General features: G+C 42.6%; 2 protein-coding genes and 1 long non-coding RNA gene across 9 annotated transcripts; 2 read left to right on the top strand and 1 right to left on the bottom strand.

The window, feature by feature from the left end:
* Nucleotides 1-54: 54 nt before the first annotated feature.
* On the top strand, nt 55-27880 carry LOC6725539 (palmitoyltransferase app). 7 transcript variants are annotated; one of them, XM_039298006.2, is made up of 10 exons: nt 55-451; nt 16048-16166; nt 16246-16388; nt 16454-16626; nt 16795-16989; nt 17393-17636; nt 20861-21099; nt 21765-22010; nt 25859-26097; nt 26164-27880. In XM_039298006.2, the coding sequence occupies exons 1-10, from the start codon at nt 360-362 to the stop codon at nt 27174-27176; spliced, it is 2703 nt and encodes a 900-aa protein (XP_039153940.1). In that variant the 5' UTR covers nt 55-359; the 3' UTR covers nt 27177-27880. The 7 variants fall into 7 exon arrangements, 6 of the variants coding, with proteins under 6 accessions (XP_039153940.1, XP_039153938.1, XP_039153939.1 ...); XM_039298004.2 differs by having other exon boundaries at nt 17393-17705; XM_039298005.2 differs by having other exon boundaries at nt 16231-16388.
* LOC27208242 lies at nt 7178-13365 on the bottom strand. Its single transcript, XR_006542094.1, has 3 exons — nt 13158-13365; nt 12895-13098; nt 7178-7858 (listed from the first exon to the last, which is right to left on the bottom strand). It is a non-coding gene; the product is annotated as an uncharacterized LOC27208242 (long non-coding RNA).
* On the top strand, nt 23880-25429 carry LOC27208497. Its single transcript, XM_016184048.3, has one exon. It carries the CDS (start codon nt 24202-24204, stop codon nt 25327-25329), a length of 1128 nt encoding a protein of 375 aa, XP_016038678.1. The 5' UTR covers nt 23880-24201; the 3' UTR covers nt 25330-25429.
* Nucleotides 27881-27903: the final 23 nt, after the last annotated feature.

The raw sequence follows: 27903 nt of genomic DNA, 5'->3' as shown, positions 1-27903 counted from the left end.
CCAACATCCTAAAACAAAATATAAAATATACGAAATAAAACAACAAACACACAGAGAGAGAGAGCGAGTGAGATAGATAGATAGAGAGAAAGCCAAGCCAAGAAACGTCATCAAGCGGCAGCAGCAACAACAACAACATCAAACACAACAACTGCAATTGCAACAAAACGGCAAACTCATCAGCGACAGCAGCAGCAACAACAACAAAACGCATTTCATTGCCAAGAAGAAAAAAACGGTCAACGACACTGCAACAACATTGGCCAACAGCAACAACAACAAATCAGCAATACTGAGAGACTGCACTAGCAACAACAACAACAACTGAAACAACAACCAACAAATAGGAAAATAGGAAAATGCCCAAATGCGATGTGAAAACGCGCTACATTCCTGCGACTTTCGCCTGGATTGTGCTGCTTCTGACCACATTTCTCTTCTTCTTCTATCCGTACGTATACATATTAGTAATAAAATAATTTTAAGTTAATAACATTTAAAAATTTAGCTTAGAAGCTAATAGTACTTAGCCAAATACCTTTAAGTTTCGACTGAATTCCATTTCCATTGTCACAAAAGTAGAGCGAACTGCAAGTGGTGCTATATATCACTAAATATATGTGTATGGTTAGTTTGCGAGGGCTTCGCGAGAAGTTCATGAATATTGAATACGCCTTAGGCGGTATTTACTGTAGCCACACACGCGCACTTTCCCCTCCCTCGTGGAGCGGCGTAATCCAAGACGACCCTTCGGCCTTCGTCTGCCACCCAAAACCATAGAAAACCAAACCACCCACACACTCAGCTCTCCACCCACCACCCACCTTTGGCCCCACCCACATTATTTTCTTAGTAGTTTGCAGTTTCGTTGCTGGCACTTTATTTATTTTGCTCGCATTTTCGTGGATTATAACGACGGGCCGTAATGCATTATTATATGTGGGACAGCTGCTTTGTTGTTATCCAGTCTGGCCCCATTTACCACCCCCCGCCCTTCCTAATTTTCCTTGTCTTAGTGATCTCTCAGTTGCCATTTTACCGCCCCACCGCTGGCATACCCCCCCTCCCGCCTCTTGGCACTCAATTTGCAGTTTGCTCTGTGCGGTTTTTTCGCTCCTTTTTGCATTTTGCTGCTTTTTTTGCGCAAATTGTTTTCATGTATTTTGGTCGTAAAAAGAATTTCAGTTTTCAAAATGCCGAGGGGAAAATGGATGAAAAAAAAAATATGATGATGATGCACGTGGCTCGAGGGTCTGGCAGATTTACCGTCTATGCCAGGAATACATATGTCGCGGTAATTAGATGAAAAACTAGCATATGTTCATTATTTCGAATGTATTTCATATTGCAAAAATATATTTCATGAAGCCAATGAAACTTTTCAAAGAGAGCTGATAGGATATGCTCCTTTTGTAATTAATTTGCGGCTTTTGCTGAGCACATTCTAAATTATTCATCAGTTCAAAATTGAGTTACTTCGCAGGCAAATCGTGAAACCTCCGCATGGTATAAACATTTAGGTTTTTTTTGTTTGGAGGCGACTAGAAGGCCAAGGGAGCAACAAATTTGCATAGCATGTGCACAATTAGCACATGAAACGAAACCAAAATAGCAATTAAGCAGCCAGTTTGAGACCCCCGAATGCGTCCCCAATGTCCGCAGACAGTTTTTCCCCCTTTAAGCGGCACACAGTTTTCCATAGGTTTTCCCTAGTTTGCCCGCTTCAAGCTTTTCCTAATGACGAGTTCTTGTGGTCAAGTGCAGTTGCAGTTGCAGCGCTTGGCATTTTCCTCGTTTTTCATCAAATGCAAACCGTTTTTCAAACATCACCTGAGGACAATTTGGTTCTTCTTTATCGTCACCTGCCTTCTATTTGGGTCCTTCCCTTTTTCCAAGTACACCGTGAGAAATTTAAACCCCTTTCTCTACTAATTATAAAGGAATATCTTTGGTTTCGAAGGGCATTTTGATAACATGACTTTATCAATCAGGCATTAAATATTAGTAATTTATTTTAAATATTAATATAATTGCTTAGATATATAATATAATAATATAATTGCTTAGATGGTATAATTTTCTCTCTGTGCACATTTCCGCCACCTTTGTGCTCGTTGTTGCCTTTTTCGGCTTCCCTTTGTTACAGTTATCTATGCTGCTGCTGCTGCTGCTGACTGGCTCTTTGTTTTAGCCAGCTGAGTAATTCGCAGTCACAGGAGAGGTGCCACGCCCCTTGACGCCCGCCCCGCTCCACGCAGCCCGCACTTTTCCATTTTCACATTTTCACTTGACTCTTGCGGCGACACTTGAGTTCTGCACTTTGTTTGCCGCCCCTTCCCTCTCCTCGCCCTCGTCCCTGGTTGCCTGGTTTGGGAATTTGTTTATTTAATTATGCCTTGCCTTTGTGCTTTGTTGTTATCTGGAGTTTTGGGCACGCGGCTGGCGTATTAAATATCGCCTAGGCTCAAAAACCAGCTTAGACCAGCTTCAGTACACCGAGAGAAATGCATTGCAGGTTGCTGAGGTATTCGGGAGTATAAATGGTATATTTCAAGTCACAACAGATAACTAATTATGAAATAAACTGTATTTCCTTCAAATCAATAACATCAGCATTTTTGATGCAACTTCTAGTCAGTATATGTTTCATTATTTTCGCAGTGTACCGCTGCCATAGTTTTCAACGCTTGTTTGATTAGCCGGCGACGTCATCTGATTGTGATATGGGGTGCGGTGTAGGAATTTCGGATAAGGAGGTTCGGGTCGGTTTGGCAAAAGTCCAATTACGGAATATATATGTAATTCTTTATGCCCCGTTTTTTCCCTTTTCGCTTGCCCTCGCTTCTTTTTTATATATGTACATATATAAATAGTTCTTCTTTTTTTTTTTTTTTTTGATTTCCCTCTCAATGCCACAGGTTGCCTTTGTTACTATCACCTACACAAAAAAAAAAGAAACGGAAAAACTACGCTTGACAAAACAAACCGAAACGGGGAAATAAAAAAGAAAATTAAGTAAAACACGACAGGGCAGAAAGCGAAAAAAAAAAATATAAAAAAAAATAACAAGACCAAAACTGTTGCTACATGGCAACAACAAAAAGCCGAAATTAAAGGGAAGCAACGGCGATAAAAACTACGGCAACACAAATGCGTCACAACAACAGCTTGGACAATAGTTTTAGCCACCCACGCAATCCGCCCATGGCCGGCGCCACGCCCACTGCCACCCACAAACGCCCACAGCCCACCGCCTCATTGAAATTCTAGAAGCCGCGCTGCCACTCAGAGTGATGATTATTCCTCGCTGTTTCGCTTTTTTCTGCTTCTGTTTTCTGTTTTTTGTTTCTGTTTGCGTTTGCATTTGCGTTTGCATTTGTTTTTGTCGTTAAGTTTTCAAGCCCCAATGCTCCCCATATCGCCCAATGCCACCCACCTAATCCGCCCGTTTCACACATGGAACAATGAGATTTCTGGCATTTTTAACGCCGCATACGTTTGTGTTGAAACAATAGTTCGTTGTGGTGAAAACCGTAGATTCATTCTGCTCCAATAATTCAGCAGTTTTCATTTGTGCGAAATCCCTTTAAAGAAAAACCCGCCTGAATCGCCATGAATCTTTCCAATTACCCAGAAAATCTACTTAGAAAATAGTCAAGCATTTTCCGCGGCAAAGTAATCACCAAGGAGAAACTAACTTCAAACTCCAACCTAACTGCTTTTTAGTTAAAAGCCAAAGATAAAGTAGAAGCTAGATAATTATAGGAAAAAGGTTGGGAAAAAAGCGAGCAGAAAAGAGTTGAAAGGGGGGGTGGGGTGGTGTTTGCCCAGGGAAAGTGACTTTAATTACACAATTTTCAAGTAATTAAATTTCCGTTTTGTTGCTCTGACAACTTGGATCAAAAGAAAATTCGCAGGTGGCGAAAAACCAAGAGAGAAGAAAAAAAAAGGGGTTGAAAAAGCGGCCGTCGAAGAGATAAACTCGGTTTAGTCTTTCGCAGAATTTGAATATTTTAATAAAATATACAGTCAAAGGAAAGAAAATAAAAAAAATTCAGATGAGATGGCAAAGTAACCGCTTTCGGTCAGCGAAGTTAGGCTAGGAAAACCAAGCAACACCACCACACTCGACCCAATTAAATGTTGTTCGTAATTTGTGTTAAAAGCATTTCAAGGACTACATTTATTTATTTCTATTTTTTGCCCCAAGTTTACTTACTTACTTGTGGAGCTCGGCCGCGCACACATTTTCCTCGACTTTTCCCAGCGGTCGCCCGTGTTTGATTTTCTTCATTCATTTTACTTATTGCTTATTACTGTCACTTACACTGAGCGAACAGCAATTTGCTGCCAAAAATTAATTAATTAATTATTAAACCACATTAACCACCTAGTGAACTACAAATACATACTTTAAATAATACTGAAAAAAATTGTAAATATTACTTTTATTAGAATATTATAAACGAATTGATCTACTTTGTCTGCCAGTGTATTTGGGCCATTTTCCCCCAGTTTGCCTCTATTTTTTCACTCGAATCCACTTGAGATATTCATTTGGTATTGCTTTTGCCTTTTCTCCTTGTGGCTTTTTGGCCCCTCGCCTCTTTTTTTTTTTTTTGATGGAAAGCACCCCTCATTTCGGCGGTTTTTGTGTGTATTTGTCCACTAATTATAATAAACAAAGTTTTTCTTTTCACTAGCAATTAGGCGACACTTGTGATGAGCTATGAGAGGGGCAGGGGTGTAAATGTATTAGGAAAGTGATCATAAGTATCTGTGGTTTATTATTGAAACATGTACAAATGTGTGTAGATTGCGCATATGAACATATTCTCTAATCTGGCAGCGGTTTAAACATGTATTAGCTATTTCTATATTTTTTTGCTTAATAATATCTAATTAATTGCTTAAATAAATATATTCGAGCGAGAGAAATTATGCGACAGCATGTGGTCCAAAGCAATTTACTGGAAACCCATCGCAATTTGGTTTTTTGTTGATCGTTTAATTTTATGCTAATCATGTTACATGAACAAAAACCATTTCCACCTGCCGCACGTGGGTGTGTGTAAACTTTGGTGTGTGTGTGTGCGATTGCACGCAGGTCGTGACCTGGGCCAGCCACGCCCACGCTGTTGATGCCGCCCACTCTTTTTTGACTTTGATGCTGAAGCAGCGGCCTTGGTTCCTTTGATTTTCACCACACCACCCCACCCCCCTCTACACCCGCATGTTTTGATGGCTTTTCAGCATTTTCCATGAGCGTTTTCTAATTGAATCGAATTTGTGGCGACCACGCGATATAAATTATACGTAAATACCAACTTGATTGCAGGTGTGCTGCAGCTGAAAAGCGCCCACACAGGCTCACATTACTACAACTGCACTGGGAGAAATCTTGCTTAAGTTCCAATTATGTGGCATTGCATTTCAAATAATATAAATATATATTTGAACAGGTTGACTAGATTTTAAATCTTATAAACCTCATTACCAATCATTCCAATTAATCCCCCCACTTTTCTTCCTGTGTACATTTAGACATTTTGTGTTTCAACCTTTGCAGCTGCCCACAACATGTTATATATACCATATAACATATATTCAGTAACCTTGATGTTCAAACGCATTTACTGCATATGTATGTAGGTATATATTTATGTAGGGGGCTTAATGTTTATAATCACTTTTGTGGCATAATGTGTTTACCTTTGACATATTTGGGCTGCACTTCATGCAATTACCAGCCAGTTAGTTAGTCGCATTTAATGTGTTGTCTTAGATTAAACGAAATATTTTGCATAACGAAATTTGGAATTTTTTGCTGCACACATTTGTAAGCAAAGATTAAATATTAAATATTTGGCCTATCACATTTGCTGGTAAATTTGTGCAAGTATTCTGGCACTTTAATTGAAATTACGGTCATTCCATAATTAATTCCATTCCATATTAATTCTAAGTATTTCAGAGATTTCTGCAAATCTGCTTAGCATTTCCCTTACGGATTAATTATAAATTTCTGCTTCACAGCAGCAGAAATTTGATGAAAACTAATGACAAATAAACTCGAGTTCCTGGAACTTTTTCCCACACATGACTGGATTTATACTCGTTTATTTATTATTATTATTTTTTTTTTTACTACTCTTCTGCTCAGTTTTCCTTTGTCTGCCGGACTCGAGTTACTTTTTGTTATGGCTTTGGATTTTATTTATTTTTCGTCTGTCCAACTTGTTAATGAAAATAAATTTCTGACGCCGTCGCCGCCCTGATAAATAATAATAATAACAATAATAACAAAAGCATTTGCAGTTCTGCTGCTGTTGATAATATCCGCCGGCCATTGCCATAAAAAGCAATGTGCAAAAAAGCAAATGAAAAGAAAAAAGCAGCCGTGGCAAGAAAAGTACTATAGGGAAAAAGCAAAACTAAGCACAAACAAATGTCGGTATCAGGCAACAAAAAAAGCGAATAAAAAACAGCTAACGGCCAAGAGGCAGAAGCTGCCAAACTAGAAGGAAAAGCAAATTCAGCGAGGTGAGCTGAGCCGAGTGCCATTGCCACGCCCCCTGGAAGCAACACACCCACCGCCCACCGACGCCCTCTTCCTGTTTTCCATTTTTTACACCGCATGCAAACTATGGCTACAAGCCAGGGGCGTACTTTCTCTCGAAAAGGGATCCTGGAAAATGCATCCATATATCAAAAAGCAAGTGTTTCCGATGGAAAAAAGTTAAATGGTTAAAGTTTAGGAAAACGGAAGTAATGTCAAAATATTTAATGGTAGCTAAAGCAAAAGATTCAGCCAAAAACATTCATATTAATATAAATAGAAATATTTATATAAATAGATTAAATACTTAGATCTTATTACATGCACTCAAGAACCATTCATTTGATTACAACCACACTTTACTAGAAGAAATGACTACGCCCCTGACTTTTGAATGTGTGTGTGTGTGGGTGTCATTTGAATGCTGCTAGAAATGGTTGTTGTTCTTGTTGTTATGCCATTTCGTTATTGCCAGCATTGTTGTTGTTCTTGGCTATATCCCACCCTCGACTTGAGCCGGCAAAATGCTTAGATCTACACCTGCACAAAAGCCATGCCACAAAGTTCTTCGGAAATTTTATTGGAAAATGCAGAGAAAGTTATGTCTTAGGTATTAAGGTATTCCAAGTTTTCTATATGAGTTGAATTCTGTGCCACAGACAGGAACATCTGCTGTTTGTTTTCCAGTGTAGCCTTAAAGAGCCCAAGAAATGGTAGCTGCAATTCGTCTCTTTCTACGCGGCACTAGACCTCTCTTTCTTCGGCGTTTTCTTCGGAAAAGAAATCGATAGAATTCAATTGGCAAACGTTGCTTTTAACCATTACTCATTTGCAATTATGCCTGCTCTTAACCCCTTGTCGGCCAATGTCAATGACGCTGGGCATTTTGAGCCGTCTTTGCCTTTTGTTTGCCCTCTTCTTCTGACGTTTTCCATGATTTATTCTCTAATCAGAGCCGCATTTTGCGTACATTTCCCATTAATTTCGAGTCAATTCTGCTCATGGCCAGACGTCAGAGCAACCAGTCAGAAAAGCGTTAATTTTTTTTATCACTCGTCTGTTTATTGAGCGGATTAAGTGGCAATCACGTTGACGAATTTTTTTTTTTATTTGTTCTCAGTCCAATAATTTCCTGTTGAATGTCTATTTCCGTTTCGATTCCGATGCTCTTTATCTACCAAGCCTCCGCCTGTTTGCTTCCACTTTTTTTTTAAATATTAATTTCAATTTTTAATTAGGCACGATTTCACGCAAAGTTTAAGAAAGTTTTTGGCAGAGCGAGTGACGATTGTAGAAGAGCTGAAAATGAAAATGAAAAGTTGGAAATGGGAAAATGTCAACATGGAAATCAGGGGGAGAACAAAGTGAAACTGTTGGCTGTTCGAAAGGGCCAAGTGTATTTTTAGTTGGCAAACAAACGCACACAATTTGTTTGCCACTCGCAGCACAGACAACATATCACGTATACGTATGCACTCAAACATATTACGCATACGCCCTAGAGGCCATCCATCCAAATTTAATTTCATTCGGCCCCTCATAAATACGCACAAAATGCCAAAAAAAAAACAGAGAGCAAAAGAAAAAATATACAAAATATATATACAAAAAGAAACCCAGATTATAGAAGGCAAAAACGTTTGAGTTTCGATTTTATATGCCGAATATTCGGTTTCGTTTCCGAGAATCTCGTTATAAGAAAGGGAAAACGGATATCCGGCGATTTTATCAATGTATCGATTGCACTTACAGAAGTTTCGATTTCAATTTTATCGGGCCAAAAAGTGTACTTGCAACTGGTTTAGAACATATTCCACAAGCTGTAAAGGTATTCGTAATTCTATAATTTTGAAATTGATCAATTTATCAATTACACAAAATCCATTTTAAGATCTCAAATTCTTTTGTTCCTTCCATAATACATTTATTTGATGCCTTGGTTTTGTAACAAACGCACACGTTCTGTCAATGAAAATATACAAAACTTGGAAAATTGGGTTATTGAAGACCCCATGCCAACTTTGGAAATATGCGTGTCTATGCGTCCAAATGAATTTGTTTCACATTTTTCAATGGGCGCAAAACAAAGTTTCTTGACCTTCGCAGACTTGTGTGTATTTTCAACATTTCCAAACCAATTTTGGCCCAAAAACAACATTTTTTTTTTTGGTTTGCCCATCGGGAAAATCAATTTTTTTTGGCTTCCCTCGCCTTTTGGCCTTAGTTACATAAATTCTTTTGACAGGGCGCATGACAAACTGAAGGACTTGCCATAGACAGCTATTAAAAAAAAGAACGAGAGTTGGGCTTTGGGACCTGTCTGCCTTACTTTGCCTGATTATCCCGCTTTGGCCCCAATCTCCTGGTAACTAGAAACCCCCCAGCTCATCCCACCCATCGTTTTTTCTTCTTCTATCTTTTTTCTAGAGGGGGAAAACTTGCGCTAGTCCAAAAAGTTGCGCCAACTTGTTATTACATTTCGTTGGCGCTTTTGTGCTGTGCGGAGTGGGAATTTTCCACCCCACCACCCTCTGTGTCAATTTTCCGACACCAAGCACTCCGCCCCTCCCCACCTGTCGCTCCACACACTCAGTTTTTCTTGAAGATTGCCCAATAATTGCGTATAAAGGCGGCTAAAAGAAGCAAAAACCGAATAAACTGGCACATTTTTATTTTTACCTGTGGATAAATGAGTGCTTAGAGTGTACCGAAATCTGCTGCCCCAGGGGTGAACCAAAAAGGTGTCAATAAATTACATTGCGAATGACAACACATTGGTATATTTAGATTATGAACTCAAATGTTTGCGGCTTTCGTGGGAATGCAGTTGGCAATTAACTGAATTGTGGTTGAAACAATTGTAGTTTAATTGCATTTCACAAAGGGCGTTTACACGATTTAATTAAATGTTTATTCTGGCTGGACAACAAGCCAAAGATGCAATCCCAATCGAATTAATCAGTAAAGCATAATTATGTGCGAAACACTTGTCTTCAAGTTTGCTGTTGAGCAGGCAATTGAAAGCCAACCGGAAAACACCTGCAAATCAAGTATTTTCGTAACAATTACCGTGGAATGATATCGTCATTGAAAAGCCTTTGTTATCGCCGCAGGCAAATGGTCAATTTCCCAGTAAAAGGCAATTGATTCGCTTATTGCTAATTTTGCAGAAAATGGAAATCGCCAGAAAGAGATGCGGCTAAAAAAGACGGAAAGAGAAGGCAGCTGATAAAAGCCGGGGCCGTTTAACCTTCTTCACACCTTTTTATTTTTTTTTCTATGGGGTGGCAAAAACCGAAATGAAATAACGAACCATGGCCCTCATAATGATGTCCGCCCCGCCCCCTTAACCCACTACCGCCCGCTTATCGGTTGGCACCTTTTATCGGGTCGCTTAGGAAAACCTCCGTTTGGAGGCCAACTACACCGCAGGGTGAGACCTTAGCACCACTGACGACTTCCGCACTGTGCACGAGGCCTAGGGCAAGGTCTTGAAAAGCACTGGCAGTTTGCATAAAATAATGACCAAAAGCCTAGAAACAAAAAACAAGGTTAGAAAAGGGAAAAATGCAAAGAATGCAAAAGCACACATTAATTTAAATATAACTATATACTGGTACACAGCTGTTAAACCATTTCATTTAGAATAGAACTTATGACTAGGAATATACTTGTTATATGTATAATATGATTATGATTTTTAAGCGAACTTCTAAGCTGTTTAGCTATTATGATGTTAGCTGTAACTATGCGAATGGGACAGCCCGTCAGCCACATGTGCAATAATAAAAGCTAAAAAAAAATAAACCGAGCGGGTAAAAAAAATAGCCCCCATAGATAAGTCAGAAGCAAAGTCGAGGCGACGGCGGCCCATGGTCGAATCCAATATTTTTTTTTGTTCTTTGTGTCTTTTAGTCTTCTTCCCTATTTTTTATTTTTTTAGCTGGGTCTTCGTACTCGAGTGTTGATGGTGGTGATGACTAATGCTCGGCCGTCGTTTATTTTGCTCGCTTTGGCGATAGTAGGATATTTTTATACCCTGCGAGCGGCGACAGAAGAGCGGAAAGTAGAGTATGAGTTGGGCGCAGAGGGGTTAATGTGACGACAGAGACGATTCGCCGGTTTTCGTCATCATCGCCCAACACTCAGCTACAAAAGTTTCAGTTTTTGTTATCTCCGGCAGAGAATGTGTGAATATATGAAGTGCATGTGCATATGCATGTCTAACTACAGAAATTGCGAAATTTGTAAATCATATGAGGCATAATCACATTCTAAACTTAAAACCTGTTGCACAGTGCTTTCGCTTGACGCATAAAAAGCAATGCCATTTTTTTTGAGTTTTTAATTAATGCAGCTGCCATCGAATGCGAAATTGTCTCGGGCTCTTTCCTATTTTAACCATTTCGTCGCCCGATTTTTATTTTTTTGGCTACCACCAATCTGCTGAGCTGCCTTGCAGCTTACAGTGCGTTTCGCTAGCGTATGGCTGTCCGAAGTTAATCATATTGATAAGCTTTCGTAGGAGTGCGGATTTAATAAGTCAAGGCTAAATGACTAAGCGATTTAATGCAAAATGATTGCAGATAGCGTTACTTCGATGATTCAATAATGTGTATAAATAATTTACGGCTTTAGGAAATGATTAATCCTCTTCTTGGTAATTTGACTAAATTTTCAAATCAGACACAAGGTCGTCCAGCATAATCTATAATTTATGATTTTCTCCCTAACCCAGGACTTTGCATCCTTGACAGCTTTTATTTTAATAAATCGTATGCCTGTGCATGTGAAGGTGCCAATGTGTCAAGTCAATTAATTGGCGATTGAAATCGTTTTTGCGGTTTGCTCTTGGTTGTCCTCTCGATGGCGCGTTCATTTGCCACCCTCCGCCAGTTTCAGTTCAGTTTAGTTCAGTTTCCCTACTCGTAATTGACTTTCCATCTTTATGACACGGTGAAAATGGAGCCGGGTGCTTGCCATCCCCATAAACTTGGCGCATTTCGCCTGAATGTGACAGTTTGCCATTGGGGCTCCCAATATCCTCGCCCCACTGCTGCGCCATCAGGCGTCTGTCTTTGTGGCAACCGCTTAACATAGGAATTCAATTTCCTGCAAGTGTCTCCATGAAATATCCCTGGCCCCCTGGATTCTACCTCTCATCTCAGTCCGCTGGAATTTACCATGAAACCGCCCCCGGCCCCCCGATGGATTTAGCGAAACCCCTCTGTACCGGAAATGCTCTTGAAAAATACTCCAAGTAAAAGTTGTTGGCAGTCTGTTTCTTTACTTTTTTTTATACATTTTTTTTATTCACAGCGGTTAAGCTTTTGTTGGGGGTGGGTAGTGGGCAGTGGGTGCTGTGTTGTCCATCGACCACCCACTGGGTTGCCTTCACCTTGACAATGCCACTGTGATGCAATCGCGTTGGGGGGATGGGGCGAAGATGGAGGTGGCAGCAAGTAAAATATCTCAACTCTGTTGGAATTTAGTCGGGAATTGAAATTGAAATTGACAGGGACGACATTACACCGGGGTATGTCGATTGAAAGGCGATGCGAATTGCTGTGCAATAAGACAATATTCCTCTTAAATAATAAGATAAAAGCACTTACGGCAAAGTAGCAATTTTCTCTGAAATTAAGCTATTTCCCACTTGATAAGATGCACTATTCCGCCAGCGAGATTGATTGAGCCACCCTAGAAAAGCCACATCGCCTCGCTGAAATTATATTTCAATCAATGTTTATTTGTTTTCCTAGGCAATTTGTTTCAATTTGATGGCGCAAAACATTAATTGAAGTCAACCACATCCTGCCTGCCTGCCTACATATATATGTATATATATATATACGATGTGTGCCTATTGTCCTTGTTGCGGTCCCGTCACTAATTTGATTTGCTAGTTTGCCCCAGTTGCTCGGTTGCAACACAGTTCCTTTGGCGCGCCCCCTCCTTTCAGGAAATTGAAATGAATTATTTGTCATAAGAAAGCGGCAAATCCTTGAGCCTGTCGCTCCCTGCCGTACTTTATTTCTTTCCTTTCTTTTTTTTATATTCTTGTCGTTTCTGGGCCAACTCTTTGCACGCCGCCCCCCTTTTCCCGCCTGACTTTGCATAAATGTAAACAGATTTCCCTTCAGAGACTTGGCAAACATTTTTGCTAAATTGAAAAGTAAAGCAAACAAGTGTAATATACCTATAGCTACACCTGTGTATGTGTGGATTATATATGGATGCACCTGACTTGGAATCGGGCATCATCTCGAAGATAAGGGATTGTTGGAGCTCGAAATATTTGTTTGATTATGATTTTCCACTTGATGTAAACTTACTTGCTTGAATATTCATTTCTTGTATCGAAACATTTTGTGACCCAATGGCAATTTGTTCATCTATATCTTCTTCTACTTCTCTATATGTATGTATGCTTCTAACTCTCGAATATGGCACCACCCATTAATTACTTAATGCAATCACGTTGCTAAGTGGATTTTCTATATAAATTCGAGATGGGTTGCCCGCAGGTGGAAGGTGAGCTGTCGTTTTGATATTCGATGCGAGTCGATTAGATTCAGATTCCTGTGCATATACATACATATACAGTGGCTATGGCGTCCGATCATTAAAATTGGCCAATTGTTAGTTCCATTCCGGTGTTTATAGCTCGGCGCCGTAATGGGAATCATGCAAACCAAGTTTTGTTTGGACAGCTGCAACCTTTATTCCATGGTGTAGATAAATAAATATATCGTATTTTCCTTTGTTCGATTTGTAGACGCAAATAATTGAAATCTATGCAGAAAGTGTCGTGTTTGTCCAGCCAACTTTGCCTTTAAGTGTTTGTAAGCAAACTTTGCGTTTTCCAAGAAAAACTTAAAGCACATTTTAGCGATTGAAATTGAAGACGGAAAACTTGCTTTCGACGCAGATTAATTAAGAGTGTGGGAGAAATGACTTAAACTGCATAAGCGAGGAATAAATGAACAGAGTGCGGCTTGCAGTTCATAATAAACGTCGGTTTAATTAATTACCCCAGCGATTCTTGAGGTTTCTCCATCTTCTAAGACCCACTTTTCCCCCACTTGCCACCTCGCCGCATCCCGCCTATTTTTTCATTTTTTTTTGCCCAAGAGCTCTACGTCTCTGAGCGATTAACATAAATCCCTAGCACGTGCTGAGAGTCGCTACGTTCCGGTTTTATTTGCATTCTAAAAATTGTATGCAAATGCCAGTGGATGAGATAGAGCTCTTTGTTTTGTTACAGCTGTAAGGCGTTGGAATAAATGCGATAAGAATGCCGAAATAAATCAAAACCAGAAGCAGCAGAGTCTAACGCACAGATACAGATGCAGATTCCGTTTCACAGTTACAGATACAGATACAGGTACACTTACAGATACAGTTTTATAGATAGTGAGGTGTGAACATTTCTAAGCAATCGCCGTGAGCAGAAAATAGAAAATCTGGACTGTGCTGTACACTGGTTTTCTTTTGCTGCTCGGAAAAAGGAGGAAATCCATTCGACTCCGGGGAAAACTGTCCAGAGAGCCAGTGCGAAACTAACTGGCAGCTAAATAAAAGGCAAAGAAAATGGAAATGGAAATGGATAACTGACAGTCTGAGGTCATTCTGCCAATTATAATGCAGCGAAGGACTGCCGACGATGATGAAGTTAAAGGCATCTGGGAAAGGCGGAAAGTACAAGCTGATGATAATGGAAATAGAAGTGAAAAAGACGGATTGTATTTCACCCTATTCCCCACCAATGAAAACCGAACTTCAATCGCTCGAACCCACTTCGAGTGAAAGTGGATCAGCTACAATATATGTACATATGTTCCGCAAAGGTTTATTATTCATAATGCGATAATAACCAGAAGGCCAAGTACCCCACTGCGTCATCAAATGCGGTAAAGAACCGCAGAAGGTTGAGAACGATGTGCAGATTGATGATGAGCCGGAGAATGATGATGATGATGATGGCTGCATTTCAGATACGTTTATCCATTAGAATTCAACGGCAATCCGGTAAAAGAGAGCCAGCCAGCCGAGCCGGAAGGCGAAGAGCACCGTAATGCAGTGAGAAATGCCGGAAGAAAGTAATACATTCACCTTAAGTAACCCGTTACAAGGAGCTCGTAAACCGAAACCACCACCGGAAAGTTCCGCACATCATTGCAAATGCATCAGAGGTCGTGGAGAGGAAAAGCTGGAGGAGGGAGGGGAAGGCGGAGGATGGAAAAGTTGGGAAGTTCGGGGCGGCGAGGACAGACGGAAATGGAAATGGGCTAAAGGACACGTGTATATCGCCCTTGCAACTTTGCAACATTCATGGCTCTGTGGTTGACTTAACCCCTTGAGCACCTGCGTCAAAACTGTGGCATTTGTGAAGGCAAAACCGGGCGGGCAAACAATAACAGATTTTTATTGCGAAAGTTAAAGCGCGGAAAAACGTCATCTGAATATATATGAGGACATTTAAAGTTCGATCAAATTCTGGTTATAAAATATAATAACTTATAAGTGCGTAGATGGGGTCTTCTCTCGTTTGTTTTAAATTAAAAATTCCTTGTTCTCTGAACTCTAAACAGGGTCGAAGAAACGGGTTAAGGTTCAGCTCACATTCCGTTTGGGCTCGGCTCATTTTGATTCCGATGCGGGTCGAGTTCTTTGGGGTGGCCTATACTCGGTATGTATGTAGAAGCAGGGAAAGTCGGTCGGGTTTGGGATTTCAAAGGGGGAAAACTGGACTGGTTTCAGCCGACGACAAACAGTTCCGGTTCAGTAGACTCTAAAGTGATTGCGGCGACACAACGGGCGTTCCACGTTGGATAACCGTAGCCTGGGGCTCCCCTGGCCTTCTCGACGGACGGACTCCTGGTGTTCCGTTGTACCCGTGGCATACTAATGCCTGGGCATCAAACCACCTGGCTGGCGGCCACCACTTGCTTAATGGTCAACAATGTGGCTGGTCGGATTTTCCAACGAATTTTCGGCCTACTTCACGGCATAGCAACCAGCAACAGCATCAGCCACCTCCACCAAAAATGGCTGATTGCAAAACCATCAAATTTGTCCACACCGTTCTACGGTTGTGGCATTAATCCAACTTCTGGATATGAGGAGGTAGTATCGTTATGAAAGGAATGCCGAGTGTTTTTGAACCACTTTTACTAAGCCAGCTGCATGTGTGTATGTATGCACTACTTTTGAAACCAGTTTGGAGAGCGTTTTTAATTAGGGTTAAAACTAGACGAGCACACTAATCATGTAGTAGTCGACCCACTTTTGGCAATTGGACAGCCCAGAAATGGAACGGTATCCAGACTCAAAAATTCATTAAAAATGCAGTTAGGCTCAAAGGCTTTTAGAGATGGTCAATTGTTAATGATTGGCTCATAAATTTAAGGGCAATATAACCTGTACTTTAAATACTTGTAAACTGTAGTACTAATAAAAACTTAATTTCCATTCGATTTTTGCAGCTGCCAGTTCTATGTGAAGAGCCATCCATGGGTGCTGGCCTACCAGGGCGTGATCACATTCTTCGTGCTGGCCAACTTCACGCTGGCCACATTCATGGACCCGGGCATCATCCCCAAAGGTATGTAGCGTGCTGAGCAGGGGACAAAGCCAGTCGTCACGGCCTAAACTTGACTGCATTCTAGCCTCGCCCGACGAAGACTGCGAGGAGGAGCTGCGCGCCCCGCTCTACAAGAATGCCGAGATCAACGGCATCACCGTCAAGATGAAGTGGTGCGTCACCTGTAAGTTCTACCGCCCGCCACGCTGTTCCCACTGCTCCGTTTGCAATCACTGCATAGAGGTGAGTGCTATCCAACTATAATCTAGAGAAATCTTTAATCTTTACTCAATCCATCATTTCTTTAGACCTTCGATCATCACTGTCCGTGGGTGAACAACTGCATCGGCAGGCGGAACTACAGATTCTTTTTCTTCTTCCTCGTCTCGCTGTCCATTCACATGCTGAGCATCTTCTCGCTGTGCCTGGTCTACGTGCTGAAGATCATGCCCAACATCAAGGACACGGCGCCCATCGTAGCGTATCCTTTTGCCAAAACAAACTACTCTTTTGATACCATATCATACCATTTCTTAAACCTTTTTGAAATTAAAAATATCTAAAATTGTTAAGAATGCTCCTTAAGGGAGCGCAGGCATCTCTTTTATACGCCCCACTTGGTTTGGCTTAACCCTCTTTCCGTATTTAGTATTATCCTGATGGGCCTGGTGACCATTTTGGCGATCCCCATCTTCGGACTGACCGGCTTCCACATGGTACTGGTGTCGCGGGGTCGGACAACCAACGAGCAGGTGACCGGAAAGTTTAAGGGCGGCTACAATCCGTTCTCGCGCGGCTGCTGGCACAACTGCTGCTACACACAGTTCGGACCCCAGTATCCCAGGTGAGTGAGTGGCTAGGCTCTAGCATAGCGGGGGCCCACTGTACCACTTTTGTCCTTTTGTCTCGAGGCGTGCGGAAATTACCATAATAAATGACCAAATTGAACTGCCAATTATGGGCTTCAAATTACATGGCACCCGGGGGAGGCAATTCGACACGAAATTGAAATGATAGTATTGCAGATTGCGAGCCTTCTTGGCTAATAACCAATTATCTTGACTTTTCGCTACGCCTGGGGGTATGTTTTTTATAGAATATCAAAGGATAGTATCATCTGCATAATAAAAATGCTTTTGAAGTGCTATTAAAGAGTGGGATAGTATTCTGGGGTTTATTGATGTATCATTAGGATTTATATATTGCTTTATGAGATTGATCCAACTTGCATATCCGCATCTTTGCAGCCTACTGAACCCGAAGAAGTACGCATCGCGTCGATCTCAGGTGCAGAACCAGGCGATCAGCACCATTTGCAACGACCGGAGCGGCCAGCAGACGGGCGCCGGGGGCGGGGCCGGCGGCAATGGTACCGCCGCGGTGTCCGGCGGCGGCGGTGGAGCGGGCGGCGGGGGCGGTATGCGCGGCACTGCGGTGCAGTACTCACCACGCTCCTTCTACGACGCGAGTCGCGAGAAGCGGGGAATTCAGGTAAAGACATATATGGCCGAGGGCAATGGTTATAATCAACGGTCGGGCAGCACAACGCTTTACAGTAAGGTGGGTAAACAACAAGATTTTGCAATATCACCGAGAAAAGCGAAGCAGTTGCTATGCGAAACTCAGATTCCTATTACATATATCTATGTATCCTATATCTATTTGTATCTAATGTGCCCCTAATAGTGCGCCGCAGGTGGAGAAACAGCAATCTCTCGAATGTCATGTAAAATTCAAAACAATGTATCTAATGTATTGTACAAAATGTTACTATGCTACATTGCAATTAGATTTGCAATATAAGCTAATGTTTATTTTCCTTGGGCGATTGCTGAATCCACCTGTTGTTGTTGTTGCTGTTGTTTGGCTTAGTTAATGTTGTAATTGTAATCGTAATTTGTGTTTACTTAACTGTAATTGTAACCGTTAACCGTTGTTTGTTTATGTTTATGTTTTTGATTTTGTTTTCATTTCCCATCTCGCTTCAATGTAAACAACAGTTTTCCATTTGATTTTCTTGACCTCTTACTTTTTGGTTTCCTTTGGTTTTCAGTTTCCACACTTTTCCTTTGCTCTTTTCGTATGATTTATCATTTGCTGTAATCCCATAATAGACCCTAGACCCCCCGCCCACCCCGAAAAACGCGCCCTTCACCCGCTTAATGCTTTGACTAATTAACTACAAAATCGATATAAATATAAACATATATATGCCATCCATCTACATACATATATATATATATGTATGTATAGCTTTAATAGCTCAGAAATCTGTGAAGTATCTTTGTGTTGTTGTTCTTGTTGTTTCCATCCGTTCTCTGCGTGGGCGAATAAAAGTTTTTCCGCTTTTCCCAGCTGCTCCACAGCACATCCTTCAATCTCATTTTCCCACCCGCTTTTCCCCTCTGCACTGCAAAAACTTTTTTGGCTGCCGCTTTAACTTCTTCTTCTTCTTCGGCTGCATTTACTATTATTATTTTCCTGCTTTTCCTGGCAAAAGAAAGAAGAACAAATAAAACAAAAGAAACAACAAACGGGTTGGTAGGGATACTAGTAAGTTAGTTAGTTAGTTAGTGCCACGCCCGTTTAATTGAAGGACAAGCAAACCAAATGATGCACACCCATTTAGAGAAAGCAACGCTCACCCACTCAAAACTTTTCCATTTTCCCTCCCTCTTTCGTCACCAGCCCCCCGTCCATTGTAATTGGCTTCCACTGTCCTTGACATCTCATAAAAAATACAGTGAAAGCTCCGGCAGACGGACACGCGCGAAGTAGGGGAAAATGTAACTGTGTCACTGTAAATTATTGTGTATCCATTAATAAATGTTTATGTTCCATTATTAATTATTAAATCTTTTTAGTCCGTCGGCAATAATCAAAATCCACTTTAAAGCACTCTATTTATTGCATAGCTTAAATAAACAATAATTGCGAAATTGAAAAAATTCTCTTGAGCGGATTATCAACTTTTCGAAACTCTGAAAGTTGAACAAGAAACCAATTAAAAATAACTTAGCTGCAGATTAAGTTTTGCCAAATGGAATCAACTGAGAAAAGTGGCGGAGGGTTTAATAATTTTCCATTTAAAATCAGAGACTTCGGACTCACCGGAGCGGGTTGTGTGTCCCACTGCTCTCCTAGTTTTCCCCACCTTAGTTTTTTCACCCACTTTCTGGAATCTGGAATCATCTCCGCATTAACCCCACTCTTGCATGCATGCGGCTGGATTTGGTTAGTTGGCGTTTTGAGTTGCTGAATTTTCCCCTATGAATTTTCCACTATGATTTGCGCTGCATTTGCCACTTTTATTGCTATTTAGTTGACTCGTTTCTCACCTTGCTGGGCACCTTAACCCCTTCGATTTCCGTTTTGTATATGCCGCCCAGAGCTGTCGTTATATCAGTATATATATAGAAGTATATAGCATACATACTTATATCGAAAAGAATTGGTCGCATCTCCAAATAAACCAGCAAAAGCTAAAGAAAACAAAACCAAAAACTACACTTACTGCAAGCACCGAGAAAGGTAAAAGACTTTAAAAAACGATATTAAAAACTCTAAAAAAAAAAAATTGAATTCTTTTTTTGTTACGAATCCATTATTTACCGATTGATCTTGAATTGCCCTGGAAATCATTGATTTTAATTTATTGTCCCATTATTATAATTTCCTCTCTGGTCTTCTGACCAAATGTTTTATTTCCACCCATTTTCCGTACAATTTTCTCTTTACTGAATCTTCATCTGTCCAGTTTTCCCTTTCTCTCCACCTGTCTGCCCACACAAACAAATTCGAATGATTACAAATGATTGGAAAATATTTAATTAGTACTTTTGCACAAATCAATTTGACGTTCAGTAAGCATTTATTTATTTTTCTCTATTCCACAAGTAAATCCGTTTTAATTATCAGGATAATTAACTTCAATCTGAAACTCCAACTTGTCGATTTTCATTATAGGATAAGAAACTTTCTTTGCGTTACTCTTTCGTTTTGGAAAATTTATGTCGTTACGCAGTGCTTTTTCAAGTTTTCCTCCCTTTCATCTCTGACTTTCCCGCACTTTTTCCTGCCGACTCCTGATTGTGAAGTTAATTATGCTGCGGAAAGTACTTCCACTTTGGGCTTTCCACTTAGGCCACAGTATGCGTTAAACTACAATTAATTAAAGCAGGGGGTGGCGAGGGGCCAGAAGGAGGAGGCACACCACCCACTCCACTCACCCCACGATCCTCTTTCCCCCACCCAAATAAAAGAACAAGAAACCTTCTCAGTTCCTCAGTTTTCTTTTTTTTTTTTTCATTTATTTTTATTTCGTTCATTATCCGTTACGGTTTTCATTTTCACAGGTTTTATTACTATTTCCAATTTGACAATACTCTTAAAACTAATCATTCCCAAAAGAACACAGTTGTGTGTGCAATTTTATTAAATGTATCTTATGCGTGTTGAAATCCTGCAGTTCGTTGAACTTTTCTTAATCGAACCCCGGATTGAAATGTGTGAAAATGAAACTTTAACCAGTCCAGTTTTTCTCAACTTTCCATTGTTCAATGTTTTCATTTAAATACTTCTTTTTTTTTTGTTGTTACTTTGGAAATGATCGCAACTAAATGTAGGCCTAAGTCTGTGTCGATCTCATCTCTTTTTCGCCTGTTCACCCAAGCCCTTCTAGTCCAAAACTAATCGTCTGATCTTCGATATCGCAGCTTTCGCCCGGACGAGAGTGCTCCGATACGGACCTGGAGCCGCCGCCCGCCTCCCAGAGCCAGGACTGCGAACCGACGCCTCCGCTGCAGCGGCACAACTCCAGCAGCTTCTATCTGCCGCAGGTGAGCGATGGCGGCGGCCTCAACGGCAGCGTTTCCACGGGCGGCGGAGGAGGAGGCGACTCGCCGCGCCACATGCGTCTCTACCATCCGCGTCACAGTCCGCACGCGAGGCCCAGGTGAGCTAATTAGCCATAGCGGTAGCCTTAGCCCCATTAGCAGGAAGTTACACTGCAAGAAAAGAAGCTAGAACTATCAAACTGCAGATAGAAAAGTCTTTGTTGTTAACTTGAACTCATAGGTTTCGCACCTATCATAGTATACCATATCTATGTGTCTGCATAATGCATTGCATTTTCTTTTCGGTGTACTTCCTTTTGGGGTAGTTAGTTGATGGTGCACCCATTACTTGCAGACCATACCCAAAAGTAATTGAATGCTTCACAACGAGGTGGACTAAATAAACATATGCTTGTTTGGAAATAATCACAACTGGCTGTCATACTATTAATTTGAATAGTAGTATTGATTTTCAATATTAAAGTATCCATGGGAAACGAAATATATGTAGATATATGCTCATAGTAGTATGTATGCTCATTTAAACCCTTCAAATATGTTGCGTATACGACCCGTTGCACAGAAGTATTTTCTTGCATTTATTTCAAGCATTTGAAATTTGATATGAAGAGGTGAATAGGTAGCGTGTAGACTACATTGGTCATAGGTTATGAACTTATTATCAATGCTGGGTCATATTTCTCTCGTTTTAAGTTGCCTTATAACATATGTAGTTTTTCAAGCCAAGGATGCTGATGCCACATCATCTCGTTTGTATCCGCAGGGGTCTGGATCCGCAGCGGGGCTACACGAGCGACGCCCTATCGCCGGACCATCCTGTTGGCTATGGCGTCGGCGTCAATGGACCGCAGCAGCAACAGCAGCAGGCGCTGGCGGCGGCAGCAGCGGCGGCGGCGGTGGCAGCACAAAATCAACGCAGCGCGACGACCACGGCCACGCCCACCATGCAGCAGCGGATCAAGCCGCTGGGCGTGGCCACGCCCCTCGTGATGGCGAGTCCAGTGCGAAGGTGAGTGTGCGCCCCCAGATCCAATTATGCGCCATATGTTTTCACGGTCCCCAATTTCCAACCCCCACCGAGTTGACCCCCGCCCCACGCTGTTGTTGTTGTTGTTGTTGATGATGATGTTTTCGTTGTTGTTGTTCTTCCTGCTTTATAGCTTAACCCCTTGACAGCCAAATGGCCGTTTAAAGCTCAAGCTCAGTTAAAAATACAAGTTTACTTAATTGATTACTCTATAGTTTTTCACCAAAAGATTGCGCTACATTTTATTTATTTTTTGTTCTGATATACAATTTTTAATGCTATATTTAACGCTATATTATAAATTGTCAATGCTTAGGAAGATATTACATGAGCTATTTTTATTTCAAGGTAGATAATGTTAGTTTTAAGTATTCTAAGGGGTTAAACTATTCATGTCCGTGAGCAAGTTTTCGTGTAGTTGTATTAGTGCCTGTTTAGTTTCAACGCTTTTGATAAGCCGACACCTCAAGCGTTTGCTTTACCGTTAGTTTGTTTATTTGCTTTATGGGATTACCGCCTATTGTAGTTTCCCAAGGATTCCTATTAATACTAAAAAACAAATATATATATATGTGTATATAAATTCGCTGGGATTATAATCCGTAAATTAGGATACTTCACTCTGTCGCCTTCCCTTTCGCACTCTTGAAAAGTAGAAAGAAAAGGGATAGCTATAGAGGGCGAAAAAGAAAGAGATGCCCTGTGGGTCAATAACCCCGTTGCTATATACATACACCTCCTCTATATCTATGTATATATCTGTTGCACCTATGCGTATCGCTCATCAATTTGGTTTACCACTCATTCCGCAGCCGGCTCCTTTTTACTCCCATCTTATAAACTAATTAATTATTTTTTCCCACTTTTTCTTTTCCTTTTTTCGCGTTATCTATTGATTGATTCGGTCGATGTAGTCAATACTCAAATTCTGAGAACAGTACTAATTCCTAGGCTTAGCTTAAAGAAAAAAAAACCAAAACAAAGAAGTCCAACAAGAAACAACCGAAAGAACCCAAGAAACAAAACTAAAAAATACGAATACCTTATAAGTTTATTAAAAGAGAGAGAATAAATAAAAAAAAAAAAAAATTAATACCAAATAAGCAAAGAAGTCTGTAAGTTAAGCCCGAAACAGGATCAAATGATATCGAAATACAGAGGGGAACAAGAGAGAAAAGTTAACTGAACCGGAAATTGAACCAAAAACCGAACCGTTCCGAACCGTTTTGCACATCTGAGATAAACCCACTTTGTCGTCGTCGTTTCTTCCTTCCGCTCGCTCTTCGCTCTTCTTTCGACCTTCACCCGAACCACTGATCCACTGGCAACCACTTGAACCACTCGAACCACTCTGCAAGTGCACCCTGTAAACCGATCCGATCCGATCCGATATGTCGTTATCCGTAGACCTACATACTTCTACTAAGCACACCTACTTCTACTTTCTTTCTGCCGCGCGAGGTGAGTTTTACTTTCTTTCTTTCGTTTCTTTCGTTCCGTTCCGTTTTCGCTACCATACTTTCGTTTCCGTTTCCGTTCATTTTGGTTGCCGTTTTTGTTTTGCGTCCGCCTTTAACCCTCTCTCACCCCCTCATATTCGCATTTAACCCTCGGTTCAGGTGTTCTTATTCCACACGACTACATTCTTCGACATTTTCTCATATATGTGGTTTTCGTTTGATTAAAGTATGGTGTCTTCTTTGGTCTATGGTCTACATTTTGATTAAGTTACTCTTAACTAATTTTCTGATCTGTCTAACTCACAATTGATAATGGGCATCGATGTAATTGAGGAAATATTTATCAGATAGTAATATACATATATAATCAGTAGGCTTTGAATTTGAAGTTCTCAAACATAAGGTCTACGCCCAAGGTATTGTACACTTAGGACGGAACTCAGAATATAGCTCTCTGAGACACATTCGATATTGGAGAAAATTTCAGAAAATTTGTCGTATACCTTTTGTTCTTTTTCGGCATTCGTCTCGCTAACTTTGTTCCTCTAAGTTCCAAGAAGTAAGCTAGACTCAGGAGTTCGAATCAAATATAAATCAAGAGAATATTTGTTGAAATCTATGAAGTCTGAAGAAATTTAGGAAGATATCGAAAACGTGTAGGGAATCGAGAGCCATCTATAAATTCCTGGTGTTGATAGATCACAGAAGCCACCATGGACAAGGCACCGGGTCAGGACTTAAATCACCGTAAATCTCTGAATCTGCTGGACAAAGCGCTGCCCATTTCGGTGGCCACCGCACCACAGTTGCGATCTCGCCGCCAATTCAGTTTCAATGGCCTGAGGTACGAGATGAATGGGCTGCTACCATTGCCGCCACCGCCGCCCACGCCGCAGGTGCAGCGCTCGAGGCTCAGTGCAGGTGGGGGAGGTGGTGGCTCCCAGGAGAATAAGCAGACTGGTGGCTCCAGCCATTTGCTGACTGCCAAAAATATTGCTGAGACAGCGGGCGGAGATGGTGGTGCATCACGGCCGGATCGAAAGGGAGTAGTGCCCAAGCATGTGACATTGGGTGACAGAGCCTTGCTGATGAACGGAGGTGTGCGCATGCCCAGGAGCAGCGAGGTGGACTTCCCTAAGACAAAACCCTCAGCGAAAAGGTCTTCCTCCCAATTTTCCATCAAAGTCGAAATGCAGGACAAGAAGGTAGAGCGTAAGGATGCTTCGGGACTTATCCAGGATCGAGAAGCCCTCAGACGACAGAAGAAGCATCGACGCAGGCCGCATTCCATGGAATTGCAGGAGATGATGTCCTCACCAGATCAGGGTGACCTGAGCGCTCAGCAGAGCTGGATGTTGGCCCAGACGCTGCTTAAGGCTTACGGAAGCGGACTGGTCCAAACGTCCACCGGTGACGGAGCTTCCTCCAAGATGGACTACATCACTCTGGCCGGATTGGTACTCGGCTGCGTGATCTCCCATGCCCTCATCTTCCTGTGCTGGTACTTCAGTTGGCTGAAGAACCAGGCGATCGGGCTACGAAAACGCTTTCTGGGCAACGCCAATCTCTGGGATTTCTTCGACTTTGAGGACACCACCCGGTACTCAGTGCAGACCAAACTGGTGATGGCGCCGCTGATCCTCCTGTGCGGTCTGCTCTACTGTGTGGTCAACCTGCTGCACCTGGCGGTGCAGGTGGTCCGATCGGATGTGCCGCGCACAGTGGTTGTGTTTGTCCAGCGGGTGGCGAACAGTGGACTCCTGGGCACCATTACCATGGGACTGGCCGGTGGCGGAGGCAGTGCATCCATTCGAGGACGCCACAATCAAGCGATGCGATAATTCTAGTCACCAGTCCGCCGAGGGTACCTCTCTTCTCCACCACACTAGCTAACCTGGTCATTTGCCATGTGCTGGTGGTTTCATAATAAAAGTACAATTTTGGTACAATATACTTAATTTTTTTAATATAGTGGTTAATAATACTTACATGCCATTGGATTTTTGGGCTTTAAAAAGCATATTGGTTGACTGGAACAGTCTGCAAACGATTTTTGTGTGCCAATAACTGTCCTTCTCTGGCTACTAAACGACCCTAACACCAAGCTGTTGTTTTAACCCCTTTTGAAGGCCATTATCTCACCCACATCAGATCGGATCAGCACACCCACTATATATCTGTTCCGCGCTCATCGATCGCTATCGTTTTTCTAACCGTCAGTTAACCGAGAAGTTAAGTTTTAACATCCAGATGTTAACTCTGCAGCAGCTTTTGTGCTCGCGCTCTCAGCATGCTTTACTACTACTAAGATTGCTTCCAGCCACTTAGCTAGTCGTTGACTAATTTTCGGAAATCCTGTTTCCCCAACAGATCTAACCCGGGCACGCCCACTCAACCGAGACGACCCGATTTCATCGGACTGAACGCACAGGCGGTGGCGCAGCAGCAGCAACAGCAGGCAGCTGCGGCGGCTGCAGCAGCGGCCTATTACGAGTATACCAGCGGTCTGCCGCCGCAACATCCGCAGGCGCCCAGCATCCAGCAGCAGCAGCAACAGCTGCTCCTCCAGCAGCAGCGTGTCCTCATGCAGCACCAGCAACAGCAGCAAGGTGAGTGGTAGCTTAATTTAGAGTCCCAACTGAAATCCTTATGCATCTATCCTTGTACCTCCACAGCTCTGCAGCAGCAGCAGCAACAGGCGGCGGTACATGCGGCACATCCGCAACACGCCGCTCTGGCGCAGGCTGCATACGGCGGCAGCCCACAGAGGCGCTTCCTCTCCGAGGGCGAACTGGTGCGCCAGGGTGCCGGAGGAGGCGTTGCCGGCGGAGAGTTGTCCTACGCACGATCCAACAATACGGTGGATAATATACGAGAGCTAGCTGGCAGTCCGCAGCGCGGCGTTTACATGTGGAAGGACACGTCGCCGGGATTCACTAGCAACGTCGGACAGCAGCAACAGCAACAGGCACAACAGGTGGTCAGCAGCGGGATTGGCAGCAGTGCGGGCACGCTGTCCAGCAGCGGAGCAGCCGCCGGAGTGATGCCGCATGCCCAGTACATGACGGCGGGCGGTGGAGCACATCCGCTGATTATGACGCACTCGCGACTCCAGGACTACACCATCCAGCAGCAGCAGCAGCAACAACAGGCGGCGGCTGCGGCAGCAGCCTCATATCATCGCTCCAATCCGACGAGTCCCACCACCATGCCACAGGTGTCCGGAGCTGGCCAGAGCTATATACTACGCTACGGAGGCGGCGGAGCGGCTGGAGCAGCCGGCAGCAGTGGCAGTTTAGCTAGCGTGACAGCCAGTAATCCCGCCACTGGAGGCGGCGGCTATCAGCCGGCATTGCGCGGCGGAGTGGCCGTATTTCCGCCCAATCCGCTGGGAAATCAGGGCGGTGGCAATCTGCAGACGCAGCCCTCGCCACAGATCAAACGGAAACAGACGCCAACGCGACCCATGAGCTTTGTACGAGCGCTGGAGATGGCCGACTCCATGGAGATGCAGTCACTGGAACAGCAGCAAAACGGCGGAATTCCCGGCAGCGGGTCGGTGGGAAACAATCAACAGGCGGGCGGCGGTGGAGGCGCTGGTGGTCACCTAATGCAGAGCAATGCATCCAATTCGGGCACTCCGGATAGAGCCAGCATCTACGACATGAATTACGAGATCTCCGTATAACCCGTGGTGGTGCCTGTGCTCCTGATGCCACCCGCCAGCCAAGCTCCGGGCACAGCAGTCGCTGCTCCAACCGCTGCAGTGGCTCCAGCTGCCATCGCCGGTCCACAGCCGCAGGGGCAGTTTTACAATGCCCAACTGGAGCCGGCTGCCTATGCCTGTGTTCCTGTCTTGCCCCTCAAACCGATAAGCAATGGAGTGGGAACCAATAGTCATCAGCACCATCATCATCATCACCAGCAGCAGCAGCATACGCAGCAGCAGCCGCCTCAGCATCACCAACATCCGCACCAGAACATCCACAATCACAACCAGATTCAGAACCAGAACCAGAACAAACGCAAATTTTCAACCTTCTTTTAGGGAACTAAGGGAACTAGCCCTAGTCCGTGTCCTTTTTTTACCGAATGATTTGAGTGGAGAGCATGTGAGGGTGTATCTATCTAACCAGAGCTATTTACACCAGATGTGTGTGTATATAAGTTGCACTGCTGTTGTAGCAATTGCTAAACTTTAAGTAATTTTATTATGTAATTTTTACGCTTTGTTATTATGATTTTAATTTTTTAATGCACTTTGGAAGACGTTTTACACGATCTGATATCGAAAGAAATTATTTATACGTTTAATGCTTTCTATACATATATGATCGATAACGATGAAGATGAGAATATGAGATAAATTAAACACGAGCATGTGGATACAGATACAGTGCGTTTCATGGGTGCAG

The sequence above is a fragment of the Drosophila simulans genome, chromosome X (genome assembly GCF_016746395.2).
Source record: "Drosophila simulans strain w501 chromosome X, Prin_Dsim_3.1, whole genome shotgun sequence".
Classification (NCBI taxonomy): domain Eukaryota; kingdom Metazoa; phylum Arthropoda; class Insecta; order Diptera; family Drosophilidae; genus Drosophila; species Drosophila simulans.
Note: the sequence above shows the minus strand (reverse complement) of the source record. Positions and strands in the feature narration are given on the sequence as shown.